The sequence below is a fragment of the Pogona vitticeps genome, chromosome 3 (genome assembly GCF_051106095.1).
Source record: "Pogona vitticeps strain Pit_001003342236 chromosome 3, PviZW2.1, whole genome shotgun sequence".
Classification (NCBI taxonomy): domain Eukaryota; kingdom Metazoa; phylum Chordata; class Lepidosauria; order Squamata; family Agamidae; genus Pogona; species Pogona vitticeps.
Genome location: NC_135785.1, coordinates 187,389,394 through 187,401,030, shown reverse-complemented (window position 1 = coordinate 187,401,030; position 11,637 = coordinate 187,389,394). Strand labels below are relative to the sequence as shown.

General features: G+C 40.4%; 1 protein-coding gene across 1 annotated transcript; it reads left to right on the top strand.

Moving 5' to 3' along the window:
- The first annotated feature begins 5,756 nt into the window (after positions 1 to 5,756).
- Positions 5,757 to 10,861, top strand: KLHL34 (kelch like family member 34). Its single transcript, XM_020789144.3, has one exon. The coding sequence runs from the start codon at positions 7,037 to 7,039 to the stop codon at positions 8,825 to 8,827; it is 1,791 nt and encodes a 596-aa protein (XP_020644803.3). The 5' UTR covers positions 5,757 to 7,036; the 3' UTR covers positions 8,828 to 10,861.
- Positions 10,862 to 11,637: the final 776 nt, after the last annotated feature.

Genomic DNA, 11,637 nt, shown 5'->3' with positions numbered 1-11,637 from the left:
AGCATGTAATTAGCCAGCCTAAAAAGGCAACCCCCAGGGTTCCTTTGTGGGGCTGTGTTGCGTGGGAGAGTGCATTCTTTTTTTCTTTTTTGTAATCTTTTTAGTAATTTTCCTAAATTTTTCATTTACCAATTGTAATTAAATAAAGTGAAATGAAACTCCCTATAACTCTTCTCTGAACATGCTCTCAAATTATAGTACTAGACAACAAATCTCATTGCAGGGATTCAATCTACTGATTTTAATACAGTCCCAAGATATTATACAGCCCATGCTTCTCTAGATGCCAAAGAAGGAAAAAGCGACCATCACCCCACTTGAAACCAAAGATGGTATTTGGGGGTGGGGACATTAGAGGTAGCCATCAAATGCGTATACTTGGGGAAAGGTTTCTTTGCTTTACATTCATAGGTCTGTTCTTCAACGTAATAGACATTCCCACTCCTTTCCACCACAAGGTGACACATCTCCATTCTGCTCTGGTGTTGGGGCAGCAATAAAAAAAATGTAAGGGTCAAATACAATTGTTACATAATATGTTTGTGAATAAACTCTGCTTATGAGTTAGTAGCTGAAATCCTATTGCAGAGTTACACAAGCAGCATAACTTTCATACACAAATTGCCTTAAAATAAGAGATCTCCATAGGCATTATCTGTTGCACACCAAGTTGTGTGACTCATATGCAACAAAGTTACACTGTTTGCATAATTGTGCATAATTTCAGCCATGGTTAACTACCGGAACTCAACAGGTCCAAAACACACTGCTACTGACTCTTGGTACCCTTGGCATATACAACAGTTACAGTACATTAAAATATGCATCCTTGTACCATGTATTCTTATCTGTCTGTAACAGAGCTTTTGGACTTGCTAGCCAAGGGATTTTGAATATTAAAGTCCAAAAAAGTATTTTTTTTTTCCCAAGCTCTGACCTGAAAGAACCATCCATTTCTTATTTCTGTCCCCATCATTACCGAAAGAGGTTGAAAATACAGTTAGCAATGGCGGGAAAAATTGATTCTCTCATTCCCTTGATTATAAAGGTGACAAGGCTACTAGCCAACATGCACATAGCATACACCTAAACACACTGATATCAGTTGATTCTATTTGTTATTGATTTATAACATTTTAAACATGCCTTTCAACAAAAACATACAAAGACAACAGTATCATTTGATTTAAAAACCATCCAATTAATAAAGCAATTAAGGAAACAAAGAACAATAATGCTAACAAGGAAAACATATTTACAGTTTCAAATAGCAAATGACACCATGTTCAAGAAGCCAAAAGCTAATCAGAAGGGGTGGGGGAAGATTTCAAAATCTATTTGATCGCAGAGAGACAACCTGGACCCTGTGACAAAAAAGCCATTATAAACAAAAAGCAACGTAACAGTAAAAAAGGCCTTTGAAATGACTTGTCATTATGAGATCTCAAAATACAGAACTCAGATTCAGATCGGAAAAGGCGTTTCTGTTGAGATGGTAGACCCAAGCTGCAGGGGCCTTTAAAGGTTATTTCTGTATTCCATATAGTGTTTTGGACTGTGCCCAGCATGGTTAGGAGAACTTGTTTCTAACTAGTGATAAGACATCACATCACATCATGAGCATGCATCTCTAGAGAACTGGCCTTTTATGTATCCAGGGTAAGTTTTCAACTTGCCGAATGTGTCCTGACTGCTCCTCTCAAGAGAGAGAGAGCCTATTGGTCGAGCTGTGAGGAACAGAAAACAGGTGCAATGTAGAATCTGCTTAGACCCTTGCCTTTCTTGCCTATTTTGGAAGGAAAGCATTACTTGAGGTATCATCATCATAGGCATCCTTCAGTCTCGAGAGACTATGGTATCATGCTCTGCATGGAGGACTTGGAACAGTGAAATCCCGGGCCAGACAGTTGAGCAGTGAACCCCTTTGAGTTCAAAGGAGCTTGAGGGAAGCAAGGATTAGGCCGTATAATGATGTTAGCCTGAGAACTGATCAAGAAAACACCGTCCACATACTGCAAACAAGCAAAAACAGACCGAGAAATAAAAACACCTACAAATGACATGCATTCACCTCTTCTTAGTTTTTAGTTTTTAGTCTTGAAGGATTTTATTATGCTTCATATACTGTTGTGTTTTATTATGTATGTAAGCTGCCCCGAGTAGACTTTGCCTAGGGGGGGCAGGGTAAAAGTCTAATAAAAGTAAAGCACTGTAAAGTAAAAGTATTAGACATTAGAGAAGATTACAGTATCTAGTCTCAGTGCCCAGTTGGTGGTACAGAACAATGTTATGGAACTAAACAGGAGCTTGGCCAGAGTATTATGAAATGGAGCTCAGCCTCTATACACAGAGAGCTGCTTTGTGGAGAATTGTCATATGATGTGGAAACGTGCACATATAAACAAGAAATAAAAATGAATCAATCAAGTGAATGGGTTCTATTCTAAATATGACTTAAATTGGATCCACCCAGTGTCCTGGGAGATCATTCATAAACCCTATATTTAAAGGGGTTTTTTTGAAAAAGAAGAACAATTTATTCCAGTCAAGTGCTAATTGAAAAGAAGCTTTAATCAGAACAATAAGCAAGTGATGTAATGGTGAAGGTAAAAAAGAACAGTAGAAAAAGATGGAGGAAGCGAAAGGAAGGTAGAGTGAGTACAGAATGTATTGTACAAGCTAAAATAACAAGATGCCAGAGATACATTAGAAATGCAACTGACAGAAATGGTTGTTTCAAAATTCAATATACTATTACTCTTTGTTGCTTTGCTCAGGTACCTTCTGGGCACAGATTTGTCACATGAAATGCATGCTTCAGTGTTTTTGCTAGAAGAGCACAAAGTGCCCATCGGACATCTCCTTTTTAAAAGGTGTTTATACAAACAAATCATGCAGCACATCATGGCATCATTTTAACTGGCTGTGGATTTGTCTGAAGAGGAATAATGAGCAGGACTCACCTGAAATAAACCCATCAGCCACAGATATTAGGCATAATGCACATAGACATGTCTTAGGAGCTCTGTGAACAAATGGCTGCCTTATAAAAGGTCAGTCGGTTAAGCTGTAATCCACAACTGACTGACATAGTTTACAAGGGCACAGGTTGAAAGCAGTCTTGTACCTGAGTTCAAAAGATCACTGAGGAGGTGTCAGTGTAATTACTTTCCATGTCGAGATTGCAATATAAGCAAAGAAAATTCTAGGTTTCCATGTTGAGGACTGCAGTCTTAGCAGAGAAGGTTTTTCTTCTTACTATTATTTTATCACTTACTGACTGAATCTTATCCATGGGATATCAAATGGTGTATTGGGAAAAGATGTGTATGTAGTGCCCTTTATATTTAGAGAGAGAGAGAGAAAGGAAACTACATACTACTGAAGAAGGGTTTATATCTGTAACCCTCTTTGACAAATTAAATATTGTTCCAACAAGAACTTAGCCATCCTCTTAGTGGCACAGTCATTGCAAAAGGTCCTTCGGACTCACTGAGGCTCTAGACAGGTGTGAGGACACTTGAACCCATCACCCGCAATGTGGCTTCTGAGTACCTGTGCTCCCTCCAACAGTCCCAAGGCGGAAGAGCAAGGAGGTGTGCATGTCCCATTTAATCCACCTGGCCAACGGACAGAAGGGAATGTGGCCTGTCTGTTCAAGAGAGGTAACTGGGGTGGTCCTTTGTGTTTGCAGAATCAGACTTCACAGGAACCCTTGCTTAAGTCTTGAAGGCCAACCACGGAATAAAGCAAGTCACCTATATGCCTGTTTTCAGACTCAGATCCAGTATTGTAACTGGGTGAAAGTGAAGCAGGGAATCAGATAAACAACCTTGTTTATTCATTGTTAACAAAAAAAATGCATGAAATGCTCCAGGATTGGGATGGTTAAATTCACATTATTATCTGTTGACAATATCATATACAAATCAATGTGAGTTAACCCAGAGTTTCCTTCCCAATCCATCATTTTTTCCTTTACCACTGGAACTTCTTACTTTTTTTGAATCAAACACATTTGCATCCATTCAGACGATGTGTTCACTTGTGGGGGGTGTTTGTAGGCACTGCTGTATCTGAAGCCATTGCAGCAGTGATAGAGGCAGGGCAGTGAAGAAACTGGATGCCATTTGCATCCTCTCCTCCCCAAATGAGAGACTGGGTTTGCTTGCTTTCCTCTTCCTTTCTCTTTCTGTTCCCTTTCTATTCCCCCCCCCCTTTTTTTCTTTTTTCTTTTTAAGGCTGTAACCATGCTTGCTGCAAATCTGGACAACAAGAGCAGATCTACCTTAACAAGCTGCAAACAAGGCCAAAGTGCCTATTTCCTCCCCCTTTCAGTTGACTCCCATGTGATCAGTTGAAACAAATTCACCTGGGGAAACCTGATTTCCTGGGTTTGACTTCTCAGCAGCAGATCTATTTCCATTTTCTCCATTGTGAGGTTACATCCTTGGTGGGTCAACCATGGCACCCAAAGCAGCTGAAAGATGACCAAATGTTACAGCTGTCTAGAACAAAATCAGCTCTCTGTAGGTGTGTGTTCAGAAAGGCAAACGGATGGGCCATCATCACCATCTTAGAACTGCAGAGCTGGAACTGCAGAGCTGTAAGGGCCTCTATGGATCATCAAGTCCAGCCCCTGTCAAGGAGGCACAGTGGGGAATCAAACTCCTGACCTCTACCTAAACCAATGACCTATACAGCAGTTACATATAAACACACTCTTGAAAGAGAGAAATACAAGAAGAAATTGCTTTATACAAAATCAGACTAGCTGCCCATGTAACCCACTACCCTGAATGGCAGCAGTTCTCTGAGTTCTCAGGCAGAACGTGTTTCAAACATTCTGCTCTCTAATTGTTTTGCCTGAAGATGAGAGGGATCAAACCTGCACTCTTCTGCATGAGCTCTCCCACTAAGTGTTGATGATCTCGGCTTTAGCTTAACTGGAAGGCACACCAAACCCCTTGCATGTACTTTGTTCAATGTCTTCTTATGAGATGACACCATGCTTTGGGGCCAGCATGCCTCATGAGAGAGGAGAGGGAGGCTCTGTCTCTGGTGTTTGATCTGGAATTGCTCAGTCGGCCATGCAATTCCCCAGCTGCTGCTGCTCCACTTATGTGTGAACCAGCCCGAAGGAAAAGAATAAGAAAGGCAGAACAGAAACATGCAAGCAGAGCAGTCACAGGCTATTTCAGAAACAGACTATCGAATTGAGTGCTTTAATGCACCTGCTCTTCTATGTTTTTTTAAAACCAAAATTCTCTGCCCGTACGAAATTGGTACCTGAGGAAAAAAGTCAGGTAAAAAGTCTTATTTCAGCCATAGAGAGTTTTTAGCAGACCATGCTATTTTGGATGACAACTCTTAAAACTGGGGAACTCTTGTAACATCTCCAAGCTCTAGCATTTATGCAGATGAAGAATTCAGAGAATAGCTATAACATGCAAACAGCTTTTATTCTCTTTCTATCTAAAAAAAAATTGGCAGGGGAACATGCTTTAACAAATTTCACCAAAAGGGGTTATTGTGAATAGCAAATATCTTGCTTGCTGAGAGGAAAAAGCGGTCATTTGCTTGAAACCAAGATCCTCACAGGAAATGCAAACACTTGTTATAACCAGTAGTTATTCCATAAACTTCCAGAACAAAGCAAATAATATAAGCAGCTATTACAAACCTTTACCAACTGTGCTAGTAAACGATGAAACTTACCAATAAGGATGAGTAGGGGATCTCTCGCCAAGTTTTTGTTTGTTTTGTTTGTTTTGTTTTTGGTGCCTGTAAAGAATGACATCTCATAGTTATGATAGCCCTGTGATTCAGTCTCCTACATTTTGGAGACGAAAGCTGTGAAAGTATTTGTGAAGTACACCCAGAGTAGCTTAGGAGGAAGTTAGCCAGGCAAATGTCTATGAGCATCTGGCTGCGTTTTCAGAGGAATTGGATGTTCCATGACCCAGGTGATAAATAACCACCTATCTCTGCCTACTTGTACTTAATTTGGCTACATTTATTTTTCCATTTCACATTTACACCTTCATGAACTGGTCAAAGAAGTTCAAGCTACTATCTTGGACCTCAGTCGTGCCAAGACCCCACAATAAACAGATATTGCCTTCTATGACATAACTTCAGCTCTATTTTTGTCAGCTCCTCTGAAGAAATGTGTTTCCCATGTGACTTCCATCCAGGTCACCCAATGTCAGATACTTTGGCTCTCATGCCTTGCAAAATTACTGTTTTTCCCTCCCCTCCCTGCTCGCTCACTCTCCCACCCATCTCAGTTCAGCTATGACAAGGGAGTTAATGTTTGCATTCTATTCCGGTCTCTCTGAGTTATGGTGATATCATATGAACCAAACGGGTCCAACATGCATGTCAGATTAAACCACTGACTAATCCTTGTATTTTGCTTGTCTTTCTGTACCCAGGCTAAAGGGCTGCATGTTCACAGAGCCCTCCTGCTCTAATTTGCAGGTGCTGATTTGATTTTCAGCGGAGACTTCCTTCCTAAGAGCAAAGATCACCATACGTGGTTTGCAGACCTTTGGGGAATAAGAGCTAAACTTGTCTACGAGTGGATACAGAGCTTGGGCAAAAGCAACTCCAAAGTTCAGCACTCTTTCTCCAGTTCCTGATGCACCATCAGCCTCAGAAGATCTATTTAATCTGCTTAAACAGAAAGAAAAGTCATGGGTGACATCTGAGCTGGCAAAACATCACTTAATGCCATCAAGCTCTCATCTGTGTCATCTGATGCCACCCAAGCAAGCTGTCTCATCTCTTGTCGACCATCTAATCTTAAGCAGGAAATGGAGGTGAGAGAAACAAGTGCCTGAAGGTCATTACTAGAACCAGCTTTATGAATGAATGCATGAGACAATGTAGTAGAACCAGGCTAACTTGGAGAGGGATGTCATTTTAATGGGACCTTTGTTACCAGCTCACGGAGCTATTCTACAGCTGCAGCTTCTTTCCTTCTCCTTCCATTGGTTAAAAGACAGTGCTTTGGAGTGTTTTGTTCTGCACAATGAGTTACTTTCTGTCTTACTGCAAAGGACATTGTAGTGCTGTGCTCTCTCATTACCAGACCCTTCGAGCTGAAGGCGCATTGTGTGACATTTTACTGAAGGTGAAGGAAAATGAATTCCCTGCTCACAAGTCTTTGTTGGCCTGTTCTAGTGATTACTTCAGGGCCATGTTCAAGAGCTACACCAAAGAATCCAAGGCTTCTGTGGTTCACCTTCAGGTTGTCTCAGCGACAGGGTTACAGCACATTCTGGATTTCATTTATACCTCTTGGTTGTCCTTATCTTTTGCTAGCTTGGAGGATACCTTGGAAGCTGCCACTTACTTGCAAGTAACGGAAGCAGTTGGCTTGTGCAGCCAGTACCTAGCTAACAACCTGACTCTAGAGACCTGCTGTTTTTCTGCTAACATTGCCACAAAATTCTATCTTCCAGATGCTTTAGAGGCAGCAGAAAAATATCTAATTATCAATCTCTGGAAAGTCATGGATCTGGATTTTGCAGGACTGCTGGAACTGAACTCCCGATCTTTGAAAGCAGTAGTAGAATCTCCTGATGTGCCCATGGTGAAAGAGTCTAATTTGCTGGATCTATTGCTGCAGTGGTTAAAGTATGATAAATTGAGGTTAACACACACAACTAGCCTTTTGGAGCACATAAGATATGGCCTTATTCCAGTAGAAGATCTGAGAAAAGTCTACACTCAGTCAGAAGTGCCTTTAACAGCCCCCATTAAATGCTTGATTATAAAAGCAATAAACTATCATTCACTTATTTTCAGACAACCTATCTTGCAAGATAAGTACAGCACCCTAAGAAACCAGAAGACACGGATTATCCTGCTTGGAGGGATGATAGCAGGTGAAGGGCCCTTTGGTGATGTGGTGGCTTTTGATGTTTACAATCACAAATGGCAAAACTTAACAAAAGCACCCCGTATGGTAAAAAATCACTGCGTATGTACTGTTGGAAATTTTCTTTATGTGTTAGGTGGAGAAATAGAAAATTCAGAAAGTGATCCTAAAAGTCCCACCTGGACAGTTACAAATGAAGTCTATCGCTATGATCCAAGATTTAACAAATGGATTCAGACCACTGGGATGTTGGGAAAAAGGTGCCTATTTTGTTGTTGTGTCCTTAAAAATATGATCATTGTAGCTGGTGGACAAGGTGAGAATGGAACACTGCATTCTTCTGTTGAAGTCTACAACATCAACCGAGATACGTGGACCAAAATCCAAGACTTGCCAGGCAAAATGCATGGGCATGCTGGTACTGTTTGCAAGAATGTAATTTATATCTCGGGTGGCAAATACATGGGTCAAACTAACACAAGTAAGGATTTGTATGCTCTGAGTTCACTAGAAGGACAGTGGAGAAAGCAAGCCCCAATGAGCATTGCTCGGTTTGGGCATCAGATGGCCACAATCCGAGGGTCCATCTTTACTTTTTTGGGACTTTATGAGCCATTCTCTGAAATTGAAAAATATGATCCTGATCGAAATCAATGGACTCGTTTGAGGCCCCTTGTTTTTGATAGGTTTAGTTATGGTTTAGCAGTAGTGGAGGAAACTGCTCTTCTCATTGGGGGGAAGAAATGGCAAGACTCCCAGGAAATTCCAACTCAGGATGTGGTGGGTTATGATATAGACAATGACTGTTGGGAAGAAATCTGTAAAGCTTCCTTGCCATGGTATGGATTGCAGTGTGCAGTACTACAACTTTCAGAATTAAAAGATGCTCAGGAGATTCAACAGCAAAAAAGACTATCTGTAGAGTTTGCATCTCACTGAAGAGGTAATTCAGCAGGACATAAAATCTGTAGGTTCTAAAGAATAAACAGGCAAGTGTTGCTGCTTCTCTTATTAAAGTGATGCTGAAATTTCAAGCTGGAAACAGCATGCCAAAAAAGAGAGAATTCTCATTCCTCAAATATCTGCTTGTCCTCCCTCTTCCAAATTTCCCTGGTGAAAGTCATTCAGGTGCCATCCATCAAAATATCAAAGGATGATAGGAATACTTTATTTTAAATTTAAGGCCAAACAGTTACAAAGAGCTTTAATGATTACATAATTGGCACTATCAAAAAAGCTATCAAGAGAGAAAGAGAACATGCTGTATTTTGTGCCCTAGTACAGCACTGTAGCAGGAAAGCATTGGTTTCTAGATCTTCCCACAATTCTATAATACAAGCTGACTGTACATATACAGTATTGTATATTGTGAACACTTATTTTGAAGCGTGGGAGTGTCCTCTTTCAATAATTTTCTCTTTTGACTCCCAAAAAGGCACTGGCAGCCTCTCCCTGCACTTTTTGTCAGATTAAGGTGGTTATACATGTTGTAGTTTTAAACTGCATGGATTAACAATGACATGCAGAACACGTTTTTCGAATTTCACTGTGCGTGTGTGTAAATTGAACGTCTAATTACATTTCCTTTTATAGCATGCTTCTTTTAGTCCAAGATCATTTATGCTAAACGTATATAGGATATATAGGAGCACTACATTTAATATACAAAGAAGGCAGCATAATGAACTTTTCAAACTAGGAACTTGGCAAGATAAGAGATTGGATTTTATTTGTGAGAGCTGTAAAACTGCTTTCACCAAGATCATGAGCAGGGAAAATAGGTGTTGCATAGCAACAGGTCACTGTTATGCAAATTGTCTGACAGCCCAAACCTGAGCAATTGCTAGCAGGAACTCATTCTGTGCCAGTATGGCACAGCTAGTCAGGTAGAGGAGGTACATTCATTCCAAGGTCTCTGGGAATGCATGATTCCCTGTGCAGCCTTCTGATCCGTGCACACATCCTGGATCCACTACATTAAGCTTTCCTGATACTACAAGGGAAACATTTCAGTTGAAAGAGAAAGACAAAGCTTGTGTAGAAATACAGTATTTGTTATCTCTAGGAAATTAGGCTTCTTTTTTGTAACTCTCAGTTTTATCTGTTGCTAATATTTTTCCTCCCCTACATCTTGGCTTGTGAGGTTGCTCATCATATATGATTTTGAAATCTACTGTAGTTTTATTGTTGTATTTTATTCTATGGTGTAGACCAACCGGTTAGTCTTATGAGGAAGTGTGGCAGGTTCAAGCAAGGAGTAAAATAAAGTGCACAATCACACATTTTTTTGTTGCATATGACATTTTTCATCCTAACGAAGCTATCTATCGGCATCCTCTATTCTGATTTTTATTGCAAAGCTATGCTTCTGTTGTTGATTCAATCAAATCGCCATTCTAATTATAAAAATTGTTGCCTGCAAATGCCTGCATGGAGGTTACAGAGCAATATCCACACAGATTCAAGAATACTGGTAGTGCATGTTAGGGCTATTGGTCTTCACTCATTCGGTTCTTACAGGTGATAATCATCTCTGCTGCATGAAATTATAAGAGTTTGTGTATGTATGTGTGGTTTTGGGGGGGGCATTTCAGGACCTTTTTGTAGAAGATGTAGCTTTTGAGCAAAAAACTTGAAGAGAGAGAGATTGCCCTGTGTGGGTCTAATGATCAACATCTGGAAGAAATATCACTATCCACTTCTGGGTCAAACATTTTTATGAGAGAAATATACAAAATATCACAAATTATAACAAACAAATCATGCAGTCAATAAGTTGTTTATACAAACAAATTCTTGCAGATGATATAAACATTTCACTGCATCTGGGATTCCATACAAATCTTAATGCAAGTTTCATCATTCAGACTGAACTGAATACAGATTTATGTAAAATCAGCTGTAAAAAGGCCACTCTCCTGTGCAAAGTCTGCAAGATGCTTGCAATCCAAAACACAGTTGAAAAGAAACAAACAATCTTTTAATCCTTAGTTTACTCCCAAGGGCATAAGATACTAGTGCTCTTTAAACATTTAAAAGTACATTCACTGAGCTGAACTGGCTATAGCTAAAAGCTGGCTGAGAGTACAGCATATCAGAAAAATCACTTTAACAGAGTCACCCCATGCTGGGCATTGAGCGGCTCAAGTCCCAACTCCTCACATGTGCAGAAAAGTGTTAAGAAGCCACAGAGACCTTTGTGTCATGCTCAGTCATGACAACAAATCAAGGTACTTAGAAAGGCAAAAAATACATGCTTTAGCATTTGCCTCTTGCATCTCTAGCCAGGGACAGAAACTCCTTGGCCGGAGTTCTTCCAGACAATCAGAGCATGATTTTTGTTGCTACTACTCAAGTGGTAATATTCAGGCTAATTTTGTAGCATGTTGCCTCTGTGCAACTGACTGCCTTTTCCCCAAGGATCAGTTGGGCTTGGGAAACTTCACCCATCCTGCTTTCCATGTTGTGCGTACTGGTGCTTGAGCAAGTACAGTATATATATTCTGGGCTTCCCCAGCCTGATACCCCAATAGTCAGGGCTTCATTTTCCATTAGCCCCAGGCAGACAACAAATAAATTCCAGGAGTTACATTCCAAGACATTTAGAGGGCACCAAGTCAGGGAAGACTGGAGTGTGTGATCTCTCTGACTGTCTTCCTATCTGTCTGCTTGCAACCCACATCCCACCTGTTGATATCTACACTTCAGCTCTTGCAGGGTGCGCAACACAGAAACCTCCAGATTATGTT

What these genes read in the sequence shown, in the direction of transcription:
- KLHL34 (XM_020789144.3), top strand. Translation starts at nt 7,037, where the DNA reads ATGAGTTACTTTCTGTCTTACTGCAAAGGACATTGTAGTGCTGTGCTC.